The sequence below is a fragment of the Ceratosolen solmsi genome, unplaced genomic scaffold, assembly GCF_000503995.2.
Source record: "Ceratosolen solmsi marchali unplaced genomic scaffold, CerSol_1.0 scaffold35, whole genome shotgun sequence".
Classification (NCBI taxonomy): Eukaryota; Metazoa; Arthropoda; class Insecta; order Hymenoptera; family Agaonidae; genus Ceratosolen; species Ceratosolen solmsi.
Window position 1 is genome coordinate 321,156 of NW_011948423.1, and position 18,960 is coordinate 340,115.

The window sequence follows — 18,960 nt, forward strand, 5'->3', positions numbered from 1 at the left end:
TATATTTTATCGATTAAATAAATTATTATTATTATTATTATTTTATATATATACACATTTTATGGCATTTGCAAATAACTCTTTTCCGTGCGTTACATAAATAACTCAAAGCCGATTGTGTCATTATATTTAATAATTATTAAACTATTGTTGTAATATTTATGTGAAATAAGATTAGTTGATAAAAAAAAAAAAAAAAAAAAAAAAAAAAAAAAAAAAAAAAAAAAATTAACATAAAATAAATTATAAGCTAAAGTTTATTTTAATTAAATGTAAAAAGTAATAGCAACATAGATGCTTTTGTTTCATATATCTATATATAATATTATTTTTCATACTTATTCATATTTCTGTTAAAATCAATCATTGTTTAACATAATTAGACTTATTTCTCTTCCTTAGTGATTTTCATAGAAACATTCAAAAGCACATAAACTAGATGTAAAAATATGTTTTTCCAGTTTAATATAAATAAAAATAGCAATTAAAATGTTTATTAGAGTCAGCTAATAGGTTTAATAGCCTATATTTCTTTTAATACCAATTATTTTAACTTTTTAAAAATCTTTTCTTTCTTCTTCTTTAAAGACTGCACTTAATAATCTACGTAGTTAGCTTGGCTTTGAGCAATGACTGGAACACAAATGTTAAATCTAAATGTCAAGCTTGTAATATAACTTTTTAAGCTCTTAAAAACCGAATAAGCCATGTAAACTTCATCACCCGCGTTTTTTATATTGCATGTTTCAGTAAACAATTGTTCATATGTCAAATTAGATAATATTCAAATTTGGTGTCATTAGCTAAATCTGAATATAATACGATTTTCTTTAAATTACATTTACTATGTCATACCTTGAAGAAAAAGTAAATTTATTAATTGCAAGATATATTTACTACCAGTGATTTATTTGAGAATGAATGACAACCTGAAAGTTTGCATATGTAATATTGTAAATTTACAATATATGAATTTTTTGTTTTTATTTGCTTTTAATGATTAAATAAACATAAAGTGAATGCATTTTTTTGCGATAAAAGTCATGATTAACTGAAAATCAGATAAATTTATAATGAAAGTGCTATAAAATTATTATAGATGCATATATATATATATATATATATATATATATATATATGTATGTATATATGTAGAGAGAGTGTGTGAGATAGTGATATGAGGAAAATAAAAAGCGTGAAGTAATGTTTTATACAAAATTGTATAATGTTATATTTAATTTTGTACACAAATTAAAGATTTTACAGATAAATTTCCTAAATATAAGTACATATAAACACCCGCCCACGGTTCAAATCAAACACATACAAAGATATAACATACACATACCAAGGCGTATAAGATATATTTTCTCTTTTAAGATATACTATGTAAACTTGTTAGAATCTTTAAATCTTGTTTAATGTGCTATAAATGTCAGTCTTCCTGGCAATATCGATTAAAATGTACATAAATTTAAATAAGCGTAAAATGTTTGTGTAAGCTCTTTTATAAGTATATATAATGAAATGTTGGTATTTCTTCTGTAAGTAACTGTGGATATATATAGATGGGCTTTGCAACAATTAAAGCATTGAAAAAACAAATCATGTGTATTTATTTATTAATATTTATACTGTATTTCAAATACGACTCTTTACAAATATATAATTATTAATGTAGTTATGATTTTACTTTCGATATTTTTATATTTTTGAAAATTTTATTAATAATCGCATTTTTTATTTAAATATTGAATGTTTTTAATTAACATGATAAGAATCCTTAAGCAAATATTTTTAAAATAATAAGAAAAAATATATATACATCAGTATTATAAATATGATTGTATTATAAAAATACTTTTTTACTTTTGAATCGGAAGCTGTAAGTAATGACTTACGAGTTACAATTAATTAATATACAAATACTTATTAAAATTTCCATAATTATTGTAAATATGTGTAATATTATTATTATTTGTTTTTGTTTTTTTTAGTAGCACTTTTTTAATATGTTTGTATAAAAATTAACAAATTTAATGTCATCTTATTAAATAATATCCACAATAAGTGGCAAAAGCAACCCAATGACTTGCGAATCCAAGTTGTGACCACTTATCGATAGTATGGCTGTAACTGTAACCAGTTTCTTGAATATCTGATGTGTCAAACATAAGGCCTAAATAAGCCAAATGAAACATTGCTAAAATACCAAATAAGCCATTTACTAAAGTGACCCAGTAGCAGTTTATGGAATTCCTTAAATGTTCACATTTATACAATGAACACTGTTTTGAAGCTATACAAGCATGAAAAACGTTGGCTAGCAGATTTCTCAGCTGATACTCAATGTAAGTATAAAAACCCAAGCTAAGAAGAACAGCGGCGAGTTGAAAATTTAATCCATGAAGTAAAGAACTTGCTAAATAAGTCATTATTATTGCTCCAAATTTTCCAAGCTGCTTACATCCAGGACGGAATACATCTATTGGATTTAATTCAAAGGGCTATTTATGCACTGATATTTACTTATAAATAATATTGATGATTTAGCTAAATATGCGATCAGGAAATAAATAATATCAATAATTACTAATTAGGTGACTATTTAAAGCATACACAGCTGCATAGGATACATTCTTTTATGTTTTTACTATTTTGATGCATTATTATTAATGTCTTTAAATATGTTGTAAATTATAATCATTATTAATAAAAATTTATAGCATATGGATAAAAGTATATTTATCTGTGTATGCTTTAAAAAGTTATTAACGTTATGTTGTTTAACTTGCATGATTTGAGCCAGTTATGCATCGGTATATTCCAACTTATGACGACTTGCACGAGCGATCGAGGCACTTCAATTTCTAAGGGTTTAGTTATTAATGTCTGAGAAAGTGGGTATCCTCCCATTAACATTATCGAAGATGCTGTGAAACATATAAAATAATGAGAAGTTCTAAATCCCAAAGCGTCTCTAAAAGCTAACATCCATCTAAATAAACATAAAGTTGAGATAGATTATCGAGTAAAAATTGACTGTAAGTAGAGAGTATGTTGGATATGTACTTTCCAGCTGAATTGCTCAAGATCCAGTTTGTCCAACAATTTGATATGCATAAACAGAAAAATGCTATGGCCATGTAGCCAATTACTATGAAAATCCACCAAAACTTCTGTAAAGATATTTGCTGATATAATTGTTGTTCTTTACAATCAAATACAAGAAAATTAGACGTTATTCTATACCCAAGTGGTCTTTTTATACAAATTTCTATAATTCTCAAAAGATGTCCATGGACCAAATAATGCAGTTACACTACATAACATGTAACCAACATATTCGTAAAAATTAATATGACTACTTAATTCTGCCTTATCCACAGCGACGCTGCTAGCTTTCATTGTAGCAATCATAACAACTCCTCGAATTTTATGCCATTCTTTTGGATTCATAAAAAATTCACTGAAAAGAAAATAATTTAAAAATTATATCTAGACTTTTATGTAAACAAGAGATAATGTAACGTATAGAATTTCTAATTTATCAGAAAATATATACTAAAAAATTTATGCTGAAACTTAAAATGCTAAATGCTTTACATAGTAATTTTGTGGATAAATTCGATAGAAATATTTAAATACTAACCAATACAAAATGAATAAAAGACTTGGGATAAATACTTTCGTTCCTCTACGAAATTTCATAGGTAAATACAAGAAAATATAAGAAAACAAAATAAATAATAATAATAAATAAAAGCACTCATATGCATAATTCCAGATTGTAAAAATTCCTGTGAAAGCCATTACGCAATGAAATACATTATGTGGCAATTGACCTATGATTAAAAAGTGCATAAATAATATTTATATAATTATAGTAAAAATAAATAAACTTGCTACTTACTAATTCTAGCAGCTACATTACAGATAAGCGACGCAACAATAAGTGGGACCAAATACCAAATTGTGTCTTTTACAGTGGGGAAAATGCAATAGTGATAGAGCTCAAGAGGTGTCTCTTGATCATATACAAAATCATAATCTAAATCCTCTGTATTCTCGGTGAAACATTGATCTCCACATTCGTTGTCGTCGTACATTGATACGGAATCCATTTAAAAATATTATTATTAACTACTTACTTATTTATAATTCTACATACTTTACTAAACTTAAGAAATATTGATTACTCAAAATTATATATATATATATATATATATATACATATATATACTGTGTATTATTTTGCATAATCGCTGTTAAAAATGCCGGCATAAATATAGCATAACCAAAAAAAAAAATTTAAATACTACATTATTTGAAGGAGTGTAAATCATTTGAATATAAAATGGTATTTGTGCCAACCATTACTTTCCCTATGTATATATCAATAATTGATAGGCAGTGATTTAGTATACTGACGAATAAAAAAAAGCGAGAGAAAAAGAAGACTTTTCAAACAATTAACGTAAAAAATGTTCTCCATATAAAATATTCGCAAACGCCATTTTTAAATGCTGCTGATGACATACGACGCTTTATAACCTTTATGTACTGAATGTTTAAATGTTTACTACATCAAGTCGTGTAATAACAAGAGGCCACACAATGTATTAGTGAAAAGTATATTTAACAATATAAATAAATACATGTTTTTTTTAAGTTTAATTTTGAGTTTAATGTTGGCTGATTCTTTTGTTTATTAATATAGTACACTCAATGAGATATTTACAATTACAAGTAGAAGCGTTTCAGGCTTAAAATCAAATTGAGTTTTGATAACTAAGGATTATTTTATATGTAAAATAAAAAAAACAATGTCTGATGCTTTTGAAGAAATTCAAGCCATAAAGATAAAAAGAAATTGTTTAAGGGAGAAGTTGCAAAAAAGAAAACGAGAGAGACATGAATTATTTACGTTAACATCAAGGGCTTCTCTATCTCTGTCACCTAATAACGAGCATCTTAAATCACCAGGTATTATTTTATCATAGTACATATTCATAATTAGGTAATGTTTAAATTAAATCCATCTTATACATGAATTATGTAATTTTTATTTATTAGGTCCAACGACATCATTATCTTCCAATCATGCTGAATACGAACGTGATGTGTTGTGTATACTTCATGAGACTTATCAAAATTTACCGATCACATCAGCGGAACTTTTGGATCAGCTGCGAAAAAATTTAAACGCTGATGTATCACATGCTGACATTAATAAAATGTTAGAAAAGCTGGCTGCTCAGGATGTTGTTAAGTATGTATATGCTCTATTAATATAACCTGTATGTACCATAATGTTATTTTTATTTTAAATAATTATATTCTAATTTCAGTATTTGATTTTCTTCAATTTTCAAAAAATTGAATGTAAAATCTATAATAATAATAATAGAATTCTATAATTTTTAGTATTGGTTATGTAAAAGTAAAATATGATAATTCAGTATAATAAGAAAATCAATTTTATGATGTTATTTTCAAATATATTTAATATCGATCGATATATATGTATCGGTTATATATACACGTTTGTTATGAATGATAATATATTATCATAATATAAAAATGTAATATATTCATATTTAGATAGAAAACTGAATTATTAAAATTACTTTAATATGTAATTTTTATGAATATGTGCCTAATACCATTATCATTGATTCTTGATATTTTTAAAGCCATTTTACAATGTCTTTCCACCTTATACAATGCAAATATTTATGAAAATTTTTTGTATAGTTATTATTGTTGGCCTTAGTTTTTTGTACAATAAATTAGGAATGAATTTTGAAAGAAGATTCTGAAAGAAGAATCTGTAATATGCAAAATATATATTAAAGCTTAATAAATACAAAGAGTGATATATTACGTTGAAAAGTTATTTAAATTACCCTTGCGATCTTACGATTTTGGTCTCGTTTATGTTTTTAACTTTAATGCATTAATTTTTGTAGAATTAAGGAGGTAACCGAAGATGGAGTATTTGGATACACGGTCCTTTCGTTCGCCGAAGCAGAGCCTCTTCATGCGCAATGTCTTCTTGAAATTATCGAGAATGCAGAAAGTACGGAATCGACAACATCCGAATTGAGCGACAATGCACCACCAGAGAAACAAATTAAAATTGACACGAAAAATACGGAGGATATAATGTCGCTTATATCAATGCCAACAATTCGAGAGAAGGAAAACAAGAAAGTGGGCGAGCAGATTTTGGATTTACTTTCCAAGCAAACTTCCAAAGAAAAATCCCTGGCAGAGAGATTTCGTTCGCAGGGGGGAGCGCAAGTAATGGAATTCTGCCCCCATGGTACACGAGTCGATTGTGGAAAGCTCAATCAGGGCTTCGCCAATAAATGCAAGAAGTTGCACTTTAAAAAGATCATTCAAGCTCACACGGACGAGTCGCTTGGCGATTGTAGCTTCTTAAACACTTGTTTTCATATGGACACTTGTAAATATGTACATTACGAGGTTGATGGATCAACCACTCAGCAGCAACAAAATAACGTCGCCGCCGACGAAACAAGTGCGAATAACGGAAGTATCGAGAAGCACGTATCGAATGCTACTATAGCGGACAATTCGTCCACGTTAACTAATAAAAATAGCACGGAGCTGACCTTATATCCGCCCCAGTGGATTCAATGCGACCTTCGATATTTGGACATGACGGTGCTCGGTAAATTTGCAGTTATAATGGCAGATCCACCGTGGGATATTCACATGGAGCTACCGTATGGTACGATGTCAGATGATGAAATGCGCCAGTTAGGTATTCCAGCGCTGCAGGATGAGGGACTCCTATTTTTGTGGGTGACAGGTAGGGCCATGGAATTGGGTCGAGAGTGTCTTCAGCTTTGGGGCTATGAACGAGTGGATGAAATAATCTGGGTTAAGACAAACCAACTGCAGAGGATTATTCGAACGGGTCGCACCGGCCATTGGTTGAATCACGGAAAGGAGCATTGCCTGGTCGGTATGAAAGGGAATCCGCGAATTAATAGAGGACTCGATAGTGATGTGATCGTTGCCGAAGTGCGGGCCACGAGTCACAAGCCCGATGAAATTTACGGAATAATTGAGCGAATGAGCCCGGGGACGAGAAAAATCGAGCTCTTTGGCAGACCTCACAATGTTCAGCCCAATTGGATTACATTGGGAAATCAAGTTGATGGTGTACACTTGATCGATCCGCAATTGATAAGAGCTTTTAAAAAGCGATATCCCGATGGGAATTCGATGAAACCTACGAAAACGTAAAGTCATTATATACTTTGGATTTTCCAAAACAAACGGGTCATATAATCATATATTCACATTGCATTTGCATATAAATGCATGATGAAATATTAGACGCTTAAAAATTATCTCATTATAATTGACTTATAATGTTTTAGTTTCAAATTGTATTTCAATACACATTATTTTCATACATTATTTGCATATTAGTATTTTTTTCTATATTGAATACAAAATCTTCATTACGAAAATCGAAGGTCATGAAAATAGAGACTTCGAAGTGAGGTATAAAAGTTTAATACAAATCTTTGATATATAAACGCTTACCGAGATGGTACAGCGCTGTACAAAATATAAAGTACTTTGCGAAATATCCATTACAGTTTTATCTAGTTCTTATCTAGTTGTAAAAGTTAATTTGGCAAATCTTACATTTTAAGATTTGAATGCGTTAATATGACTCGATTAACATGAAATTATAAATTATACGAAGTTAAATATTGTCAATGCTATTCCTAGTATGCCTGAGCAAGGTTTTTCTCAATGAAATAGTGAAGTAACCGTCGCGAACAATATTCTTAGACCGTCTATTAAAACCAGTTTTAATACAATCGGGAACTTCAGGCTCGTTTTCTTTTCCTTTTTCATTTTTAGCAACGCTCTGCTTCCGCCTGGTTTCGAATCTAGGCATTGACAGACGCTTGAAAGAATCTAGCCAGTGTCTTCTGTGATGCTCGTCATCGCTCATTAAAATATGTTCGCCGATTTTGAAACTCGCCGCAGTCGTTTTATTTGGAGTGATAATTTGTATGTTCAGTTGATCGTGCGGTATAATCGGGAAGCAAAGATTGTACTTTCTGTTTGGACGTCTGTTCGATCTTGTTAAAGCAAAACACGTATTAAAAAGAAAGCAGTGATATTTCTGTAATGAACAAAATAAAAGATTGTAATTATAATGATATTATTTATTGTTAAATATACGATGTGATTATAAAATATTAATATTACCGTTCCTCTCGAATCCTTTAATGGTCCTTCGGTTAACAAATCCGTGGCATTTTCGATACACTTATTTGTATCGTATTCTGATCGCATGTTTATTCTTGTCTGAGCAAGCTTGCATTCAGCGTCGCCCATTGCTTGATCGATCGTTTTTAATAATTCGGATAACAACTCGCTCGCTCGTTTCAGAGCAGCTTCGTCCACGTGTCCCGCTGGGGTGTGTCGTAAAATTTCATTTACGAGTAAAGGATATTTGACTATTCTTGAGCGTGTCACGTCCAGATATGTCCATAGGTCCGTTGACCTAAGTGATTCTGATTTCTTTTTCAAGAATTCTTGAAAACGTCTGCATGATATTTTTTTCGACTCCAATATACATCTTGCCCATATTTGCGTTCTACATCGCTCGATGTACAGGTCTGGTAACTGTGCGAGCTACGGCGTTAAACAAAAATTTATATTAGATTAATTTCTTGAAGCAATTGGACTACATTATCACGTTCACTGCTTGTCGCGAACGCAAGAGAACAATCTATTTTACCCAATCGACTATTGTAGGTCCGACGCATTCTGTAAATCCAGAACGATCTCGCAGTTCTACCATCTCGTCGCGAAGTTTACCATGAATTTGAATGAATTTTGATACATCTCCAAAAAGAGTAACTAGCTCCTCGTTAGTAAAGATATTGGTTAACATCAGAGGTTGATAATAAAAGTCTCTTAGTATACAGAGATCGTTCAATAGTACATTTTCACCACAAAAAAGCTCATAAATTGCCTCTTGCCGCTTAATCTCCCTACGACTCAGAGTCGATGCAATATCTAATTCTGCAACATCTAACATCCAACTTCGAATCGCTATATTTTCATTATGTTCGTTACTTATTCTTATTCTGAAAAAAACAAGAAATCAAAAAAAAAAAAGGAAAATATAAAACAAAATGAAGAAAAGCCAATGAAAATAATTGAAAACAAGAAAGAAAAGAGAGAAAATATCAAACAAAGATCACAACTATTATTGTAACTGTATACTTACTTTTTTCGAACCGATGGCGGTTCCATTTCTATAAATGAAACTTCAGATGCATTTATAGTTTGATCCAATGATTTGCTACTCGCAGATGCAAAAAAATTACTAGCTACCTCCGATATCTTTCTACGCTTCTTTCGTTTACCTAATGTAGAATCTATGGAAATGTCCATCGAACTAATACTGATTGCATCGCTTTTTGGTCGTTTCCTCGAACGCTAAAGTGACAGAAAATTTTTCATGCTAACGAACATTCAGTTTAAAACCATATCTTAATGATTAAAAAACACAGCTATCGATTATGTAAGGAAAAGTCTATAAACGCTATACGACATTTTTTGACTTTAAAAATTCAATATTCAAGTTGATATTTGATTATTAAAAGCAAGAGATTGATCGTTCTCTTAAATAAATAAATGCACTTACAAGCCAAAATTTCTTTTTCGGTTCTTGAAACTTTTCCGAGATCGTCAAATCGCAAACATCGTTCTCCTCCATTTTCTTCTTAAACGACGATAATTCAAGCAAGAATCAGACTAAACGACATTGCCACTCGACCAAAGTGTTATCTCAAGTGCCAAGCTATCACCCTTCTACTTACTAAGCTATATTCTTACAAAAATATCAATTATTTTCGGCGAAGGAAAGAGTGTTTGTTGACATTGGACGGTTAACGTAGGCTTTGAATCGATGCTTTCTCCTCTGTTCGTAAGAAAGCATTGCCGTAGTGCTGCTCGATAGGACTGGAACACAATTTTAAATAATTAAGGCGAGTTTCCATACATCTAGCAGAATGTCTACTGCTCATCAGTCTCCTTACAATATAGAAAATTAAAAGTCACACTTGCTCCTTGTCGTTTATAAAAAGTGCAATTTTTCACTAAAAAATCTTTACGAAGCGAGACGCTCTCTTTCTCCCCACGTTAAAGTATTATTTAATAGGGAAAAAATCCAATTCCGAGATCGACTCGGCTACGTTATTTTCATTCCCCTCTCTTCCCCCGTCCGCCGTCGTCATCGTTACGCCGCGCACCCATTCACCGTGGACATCAAACTCTCATGTAAACCGCTTGAAAAACGTCTTTACCACCGGCTGGTCTTCTCGTTCCATTTCGAAATTTTATATTTATGTTTGCATGGACGTATCGGCGTCTCATATGCCTGTGGGTATTCGAGAACGTCAGGTTACGAATTTGCATGGCTTGTAGTAGCATGAGGGAACTCCGACGCTGATTTTCCGGTTGTCTTTTATAAGTGTCTATACTGTATTTATACTAAGATAAACTACAACACATAAATATTTAATCTCATAATATATCGTAAGTATCTCCGTTGAGTTTAATTGGTTATTTATTATTAAGGTAATGGGACGTTGAAAATCTTTGCGTAAACGATAAAGTTTGAAATTTTATACCTTTGTTATTCATTGAAAATTAGCAGATTCATCGGCTTCCTTCAAACATCATCATTTAATGCGATTCTGTGACTTATGTGCTTCATTAACGAGGCAATCTCGTACTTCATAATTTTGTTAAACATAACCTTAATAATTTTTTTTTTCCAGATCATGGACATAAGACCAAATAATACTATATATATAAATAATTTAAATGAAAAAATTAAGAAGGATGAATTGAAAAAATCTTTATACGCTATATTTTCACAATTTGGTCAGATTTTAGACATCGTAGCTCTAAAGACTCTAAAAATGCGAGGTCAAGCTTTTGTTATATTCAAGGAAATTGCCAGTGCAACAAACGCCCTTAGGTCTATGCAAGGTTTTCCATTTTACGACAAACCAATGGTAATTATATGTCGTTGGCGATAATCGAATTAATTGCCAACCACCATCGACAGATCATTGTAATATAATATTTGGTATATTTCATTTCGGATGATATTTTCAACAAATTATTAGCGCAATAAAAATCATTGAGGTATCGAATTTATCAAAACACGAATTGAAATACATACGGAAGCTCACTTAATTTAATTTAACCAATTCTTATTTTTATAAGGAAGAGATATTGGATCGGTAACGTATCTTAATGTTTTCAGCGAATAAATTACTCAAAGACAGATAGTGATATAATTGCAAAAATGAAAGGTACGTTTAGAGAGAGGCCCAAAAAACCAAAGAGAATTATACCAGCTGCCGATGAAGAGGCAAGAAAAGCTAAAAAGAGAGCCAAAGAGCAAGCAAAACAACAACAGATGGGTTATGCATCCGGTGCGCCTCAACATATGGGTCTATCGAACGCAGCTGTACCCGAGCAACCTCCGAATCAAATTCTTTTCCTTACTAATTTACCAGACGAAACGAGTGAAATGATGTTATCAATGTTGTTTAATCAATTCCCCGGTTTCAAGGAAGTACGTTTAGTTCCAAATCGACACGACATTGCTTTTGTAGAATTTGAAAACGAAGTGCAGTCTGGTGCAGCTAAAGATGCTCTTCAAGGTTTCAAAATCACGCAATCTCATGCCATGAAAATATCATTCGCTAAGAAATAATTATTTGCAGTTCATAATTTTATACTTTATAAAGTGAAATGAATTTTTTTTAAAGCAATAGTGATCATGAAATATTTAATTTCGATAATGAACTTTTGTTACTATGAATTGACAAAAGTAATTTTATACGGTATGTTTCATGAACCGGAAGGATAATAAAAAGTACTTTAGTCGATAATTAAAAGAAACTATTAGCCAACTATATAAATTTGTTACTGAACAAAATTTTGTAAAATGTACAATTCAATCATCTGCTGCCAATGGTAAAACAAAATCTTTGTTTTATACATGAAATTTATATATATATATATATATATATATATATATATATATATTTATGTATGTATGTATTATGTATGTATGCATGCATACATGTGTGTATGCATAAGTGTATGTTTTTATATATATATATGTATGCATATATGCATGCATGCATATGTGTATGTATTGATATATATATATATATATATACGAGTGCAGAAAAACACTATTTAATATCATGATTATATAAAAACTCGTAATATTAATAAAGAATAAGTATTAATACAAGTTGTTCTTTCTGTTTTCATATTCGGGGCTCTCTTTTTCTTCTCTTTCTTTTTTTCTATACATATATTTTTCAATATTTTAAAAAATTAATTATAATTTTCTCCTTTCATATCGTATCTCGTAACGATTAAATAAATCACAAATGCTTGAATTGCTTTTGCGTTAGACGCCATCTATAAAATCAATTATAGACCGAACTAGTAACTTACGATAGTGGATGTTTGCACAATAAGAGATTACATTTGCTCTGTTGTGTTGTCATCACATTTTCTTTTCCTTTTCTTTTTTACCGCGTTCTCTATAGCCCAGCCAATTAGTTGTTTTCTTCTATGCTTTTAAATGGTCACGCTTTATTATCGCAATGGTCACGTGGATATGATTCCCGTGATGCAATTAGCGCGAAAGTCGGTTCATCGAAGGTATGTAAGTGCGAGAGATTTGAATAGTCCACCGTTCTGCGGCTTATCGAAAAAAGAAACAGTACAAGACATCGATTTACAAAATCATGGTATCCAACGACGATGCTCAGGATATCCGACGATTTCAAGGTAAATTTGCAATTTCTAAAGGGCATTTTTCATATCATCAATACGGCGGGCGAGTCTGTGCGCTCGCACATATTGTAAATATAAGTCATTTGCATACTAATGAGTAATGTAGCAATCGGGTATATTTAACATTACAATATTTATAATGCAGTGCCACGTCCTATTTCTTATTATATAAAGCATATCAATTTTATGATAATACTTCCAATTTGCTATTAATGAAAATAATACACTATCGAACATTTCAATACATATTTTTTGCTTGAGTTGTTCAAGATATTTTAAATTTGAAAAAATGCGGGAAATTCCCAAAACATTTTCACATTTCACATTATATTTGTTTGTAACGCTCTGTCTTTTTTTTTTTTTTTTTTTTTTTTACTAAATTTGGATGATTAAGAGTGTTTGATTTTGTCCCCCTCCCCTTATTTTAATGCAAACCACTTGTGAAGGTAACTTAAGGAAGGATTCCCAAATAATTTTGAAACTGGATGTGCAACGTCCTGTGTTGGAAGAACAGGATCTACGTCAATTATATCAATATGAAAAACCAAAAATATCTGGTAAGATAGTAGTATCATGTCTTAGCATTATTAATATTTAACTTGCAATCGTTTGATTTTCTTTTTCCTTTCAGTGATAGAAACTGCAAAAAAATCTATAGAGTCTTTAAATTTTGAAACTTGTATTCAAAATGTGATACCAGCGTCGTACTGGCTTAGAAAATATAAATGGAAGAATGACTTTATTTACGATGTCATGTCTGGCATCACCGTAGCTATAATGCATATTCCACAGGGTATGGCCTATGCTTTCTTAGCGAATTTAAGTCCCGTCGTTGGCATATACATGGCATTCTTTCCTGTACTCATATACGTTATTTTTGGTACTTCAAGACATGTTTCGATGGGTAAGAATTTTTAAAAGAATTTTATCCTGCTATTTAATCTTTTTATGATAAATGTAAATTTGAAAATTATAATATTAATTATAAAGTATATATGAACATTTTCTTTTGCAAATAAAAGTATTTGTAATCATATGTACATAAAAGGAATATAGTATTTGAATAATGTAAATGTAAGCATGTTTCTGTTATTTTACAAAAATATAATAAAATCTAGTATTATGTATTGTAACATAGACTCATCAACTTTCTACGTACTATAGATTTAGATCTATTTTTAAAAAATTGTCATTGTTAGTTTTCATCATTTGTATATATAGTTTTTACATAAGCTAATTCGACTGTTCTCAATATTTCTATAAATTTTGAATAAATCAGTTTTTTGTAATTGTACTAAATTAACCATAATTTAACATAAACAATAAATAATTTTTACTTTAATTTAATTTAAACAAAAAATCAATATTATTATTTAGGAACATTTGCAATAATATGCCTTATGACTGGCAAAGCAATCACTTCTTACTCAACACCCTTAGAAAATATAGGAATAGATAATCATACGCAAGAACTTGAAACAACAATTGATAGTAAAGAAATATACACGCCAATGCAAGTAGCTACATCTGTTACATTTATGGTTGGAATAATTCAGGTAATTTAATACATACCATAATTGAATACGTTTATAAATTCTAAAAAACCACCAATTCTTAAACGAATTCTTTTACATTAATATTTGAATTTCTCTTCTCAATATTAATTCATGCAAAATTAATTTATTAATAAAAGTGTGGTGAAAATACATAAACTCATTTTATTACTTTATTGTTATTTTTAGCTCATCATGTATGTAATGAGACTAGGTGTTATTAGTACATTATTGAGTGAAACTTTTGTAAATGGTTTTACAACTGGAGCAACAATACATGTTTTACTATCACAAATATTTGATTTAATAGGATTGGATTCAGTAAAGCCAAATGGAAATTTTAAATTTTTTAAAGTAATTATTTAAAGAAATAAAAATTGAATATGGTTCGTTAATTAAATAATGCAAACAATATATTTTTTACAGACTGTTGCTGTTATTTTTAATGATATTTCTAATGCGAATACAGCAGCTATAATAGTTTCTGCCATTGCTATCTGTTTAATGATTCTATCCAATGAGTTATTAAAAGTATGTAATTATTTATTTATTACACTTAAAAATATATTTGTTAATAATTTAAAATTTAATAATATAAATAAAAATTTTTAATGTTAATACACTCGCCCAACTATGTCTGCGTATACGCACATACATAAAGAGAGAGAGAGAGAGTAATTTTAAATTGTTAAAAAAAAGATGTAAAATTTTATAATAAATAGAAAATTAGTACCAACTTATGCCATTTGCAGTCATGGATTAGAAAATATTGCAGTTTTCCTGTACCTGTTGAATTAATAGCAGTTATAACTGGAACAGTGATTTCACATTATTGTGAATTTTCAACCAAATATAATATTAAAACTGTTGGATATATACCTACGGGGTGAATATGTTTCTGATCTAAATCAAAGTATAATTTACTCGTACGAAATAATTCCTATCAATGTTTAAGGTGTTTTTAATAATTGGATAGATTACCAAAGCCACAGTTACCAGCTTTTTCATTGTTGCCCACTGTTGTTTTGGAGAGCATTGAAATAACCATGGTTTCTTATACAGTAACTATGTCAATGAGTTTGATTTTTGCAAAAAAATTGCATTATAAAGTTGATTCTAATCAGGAATTATTTGCAATGGTAATATTAGAATTCATATATCAGCGATAATTAAATAATACTACAATGGTTTCTTAAAATAATTCAAATAAATTATGTTTTTACAGGGTAGCAGTAATATATTTGGTGCTTTTTTTTCATGTATGCCAATATCAGCATCGTTAAGTAGATCTTTAATACAACAAACCGTTGGTGGAAAAAGTCAATTAGCCAGTGTGGTTTCTTGTCTTATAATACTTGTAATACTTTTATGGATTGGTCCATTTTTCGAAGCATTACCAAAGTGCATCTTAGCGTCGATTATAGTTGTAAGTAAATTATTTCAATAATTGTGTTTTATTATCATAATACAATATATAATAGGTAAAATTAAGAAAATTTTTTTAATAATTAAATATTTGTAGAATTAAGCACATAAATACGATAAAGAAAATTGTTGTTGAATAACTGAACTCAGACTTTGCTTTTTCAGGTAGCATTAAAAGGATTGTTGTTCCAAGCCAAAGAATTAATAAAAATTTGGAAGTTAAGTAAAGTCGACGGCATAATATGGATTATTACTTTTTTGTCAACTGCATTGATTAATATCGATATTGGTTTAATTAGTGGATTATTAGCATCAATAGCAACTGTTTTATTTCAAAGTATAAAACCTTACAGCTGTTTGCTGGGTCATGTTCCAAATACGGAATTGTACTTGGATACAAGTCGTTATGTGGGAGTGAGTACATTTTAAAATTAAAAAAATATATTGTTATAAAGGTTAAAAGCACCAGTGATAAAAGTAATATATTTAAAGGTTTCATTTAGAAAGAAATTAACGCTGTTATATAGAAAGATAATAATTCTAACGCTATTAGTAGTAATAGTAATAGTCATAGTAGTACAAAAAAAAATAATATTTTACTTTTTGTTAATTATTTTTCAGGTTGCCGAGATATTTGGCTTAAAGATTTTCCATTACGCAGGTAGCATAAACTTTGTGAATGCAAATCAACTAATTTCTGACTTAAGGAATAAAGTTGGTGTTAAGCCTTCCCAAATTCAGAAGTATCGCACAAAACTTGCTAAAAAGGGCGTTTACGTAGAGCCAAATGATTTTGATGATAAAATTACGTTGAAGTGCATTGTAATTGATATGAGCGCTGTATCAAAGATTGATTCGAGTGGTGTTAGAGCGCTACGCGATATAGTTGCGGATTTTTCGCAAATTGATGTACACGTGTATTTAGCGGCTTGTTCGGGTATCGTTTTTGATATGATACAAAAATGTGATTTGTTGGAAAAGGGTGAGCTGACTTGCATTATATTTGCGACCGTGCATGACGCCGTTTATTTTGTGCAACGCGAGCATATGTCCAAATCCACTTGACACAAGCAGTCACATTACTATAATTTTTTACGATATACAGGAACATTTACCAAAAAGGACAAGACAATGTCTATAAAAAAAAAGAAAAAAAAAAGGAAAATAATGTATATTGGTTTATTGTTATAATGGATGGTTCTTTCTTTTTTTTTTTTTAAACAATTGTTTACTTAAAAGTAATTTTATGACACGTTAAAGTCAATACGTTTTTATACTCAACATTTTTAATAATATAATGAAACTTACAATTAAATAAAAATATTAAGACAAAGCATGAAAGAAGATTCATTGCTGTATTCATTAGATTTTTAAAGAAATTCGAGTTTTATCTATAAAATATGAAATACAGTTTTATACAGAAAACTGAACACATTTATCTTTAACGATCAAATAAAATTCTGAACATATGTATTTTTCGTACTTGGTATAGTTACGTCTTATTTCTAACTGTACTATATATCCTGGCTTTCTTGATCTCGTATTATTAAGTATTTTCAATTAATAAATAATACTTTAATACACGTATATTCTAATTTAACAATTCGTGTACATCGCGTATTGTATAATTGTTTAAACATTGAAATTTCAACCACTGCAAGCCAATATTTATTTTTGATACATTAAACAAAAAAAGAAATCTATATTCTTGCTTTAAATATTAAATAATTAATTATAGCCATAAATATTTACTAAATTTCAATTTTTTTACATAAAATTAAGTATTTGTTATAATTAGAGCAAATTCATATAATCATAGAGTCAGGTTATATAGTAAAAGCAGGTTCCGTGAGTGTATTCAAATTTTTTATCTAAAATATATATTTACTACAGCGGTTAATCGTTTCATTATTTTTTAAAATAATATTTTACAAATGTGAAATAATTCTAGAACTTTTCATTTAGATTTTACATGTAGCAAAACTATTTTTATATTTTATTATAAGATCAAAACAATTTATTCTTCTTAAAATATAATATTTTTTACATATATTAATTGCGACATATGGAATGGTTGGTTTTTCTTAATTTCCTTAATTACTTATATGGGTATGCTTTAAGAAATTTTTTATCTTATATATAATATGTATCTGTTTTAAAAAATTTATAATTATTTAACAAACTATTTTATGTTAAAATGTAAAAAAAAATTAAGAAGCTTTTTTCCAGCACTCATTAGAATATAATCATTAGAATAAATTTTGCAATTCTGACAAAATCAATATTATAGTTATTAAGTAACTAAATCATAGGATTTGTTTTTCTATGTAAGGGGTTTATTTTTTTAATGAAATCATTTATTTCAGTAATTCGTATAAATTTGTGTAATTGAAATTCTTGTATGTGTAATGTAATAAAAATTTTATAATTTTGTTAAGAATTATTTAAAAAATTTTTCTAATATTTATTTGCTTACTGCATTCTTGAGATTAGTATTTCTGTTTGAAGCAAATAATATCTTTGGAAAAGTTTTGAACTATTCGAGATTTTAGATGATGATTTAAAAGGTGCGTATAAATATTTTTTTAATCGTTAAGGTTTCTCACGACATAAAAAAAACAGATTTAATAATATTTTATATTTTTTGATTTATTGTGGAATATAATATATTGTATTTGAAATTTTATTAATTTAAAGGTAATATAAAAATTGAAGTCTTTCAATTTGTTTATCGGATTTAAATATATATAATTTCTCATATTTAATATATTATTTATTATTAATAGTAACACATGTATATAAATATGTAAATTACATATATATGCATATAAATATGTGAAGACTTTAAGATAAAAGATGAAAGTGTTTCATTACTTAGAATTTAATTCATTGAGTTTATCCAAGCTAGGATATGAGATTTCTTATTCATTAATTTAAAAATTTATATATTGTATACATTAATTCAATTATGTTTTTATTGTTAATTATTTAAACAAATTCAGATACAAGTTATGAATAAGAAACTTTTAGTTGTTACATATTATAGAATTTTTACAAATGAAATATTCAAAGG

General features: G+C 28.9%; 5 protein-coding genes across 5 annotated transcripts; 3 read left to right on the plus strand and 2 right to left on the minus strand.

Moving 5' to 3' along the window:
• Positions 1-2,006: 2,006 nt before the first annotated feature.
• Positions 2,007-4,177, minus strand: por (Protein-serine O-palmitoleoyltransferase por). The gene is made up of 6 exons (XM_011499430.1): positions 3,914-4,177; positions 3,653-3,845; positions 3,253-3,469; positions 3,073-3,179; positions 2,796-2,998; positions 2,007-2,485 (listed from the first exon to the last, which is right to left on the minus strand). Exons 1-6 carry the CDS (start codon positions 4,122-4,124, stop codon positions 2,043-2,045), a joined length of 1,374 nt encoding a protein of 457 aa, XP_011497732.1. The 5' UTR covers positions 4,125-4,177; the 3' UTR covers positions 2,007-2,042.
• Positions 4,178-4,768: 591 nt separating this feature from the next.
• Mettl3 (methyltransferase like 3) lies at positions 4,769-7,281 on the plus strand. The gene is made up of 3 exons (XM_011499431.1): positions 4,769-4,986; positions 5,077-5,272; positions 5,973-7,281. The coding sequence occupies exons 1-3, from the start codon at positions 4,827-4,829 to the stop codon at positions 7,279-7,281; spliced, it is 1,665 nt and encodes a 554-aa protein (XP_011497733.1). The 5' UTR covers positions 4,769-4,826.
• Positions 7,282-7,484: 203 nt separating this feature from the next.
• LOC105362091 (neuroepithelial cell-transforming gene 1 protein) lies at positions 7,485-10,062 on the minus strand. Its single transcript, XM_011499432.1, has 5 exons — positions 9,719-10,062; positions 9,299-9,510; positions 8,804-9,155; positions 8,269-8,697; positions 7,485-8,182 (listed from the first exon to the last, which is right to left on the minus strand). Exons 1-5 carry the CDS (start codon positions 9,788-9,790, stop codon positions 7,754-7,756), a joined length of 1,494 nt encoding a protein of 497 aa, XP_011497734.1. The 5' UTR covers positions 9,791-10,062; the 3' UTR covers positions 7,485-7,753.
• A 370-nt stretch (positions 10,063-10,432) lies between these two features.
• snf (U1 small nuclear ribonucleoprotein A snf) lies at positions 10,433-12,084 on the plus strand. Its single transcript, XM_011499433.1, has 3 exons — positions 10,433-10,611; positions 10,857-11,096; positions 11,351-12,084. Exons 2-3 carry the CDS (start codon positions 10,860-10,862, stop codon positions 11,804-11,806), a joined length of 693 nt encoding a protein of 230 aa, XP_011497735.1. The 5' UTR covers positions 10,433-10,611; positions 10,857-10,859; the 3' UTR covers positions 11,807-12,084.
• A 1,252-nt stretch (positions 12,085-13,336) lies between these two features.
• LOC105362376 (solute carrier family 26 member 10) lies at positions 13,337-17,075 on the plus strand. The gene is made up of 10 exons (XM_011499814.1): positions 13,337-13,466; positions 13,541-13,813; positions 14,287-14,465; positions 14,652-14,816; positions 14,889-14,993; positions 15,215-15,348; positions 15,439-15,601; positions 15,688-15,888; positions 16,053-16,301; positions 16,509-17,075. Exons 1-10 carry the CDS (start codon positions 13,337-13,339, stop codon positions 16,950-16,952), a joined length of 2,043 nt encoding a protein of 680 aa, XP_011498116.1. The 3' UTR covers positions 16,953-17,075.
• Positions 17,076-18,960: the final 1,885 nt, after the last annotated feature.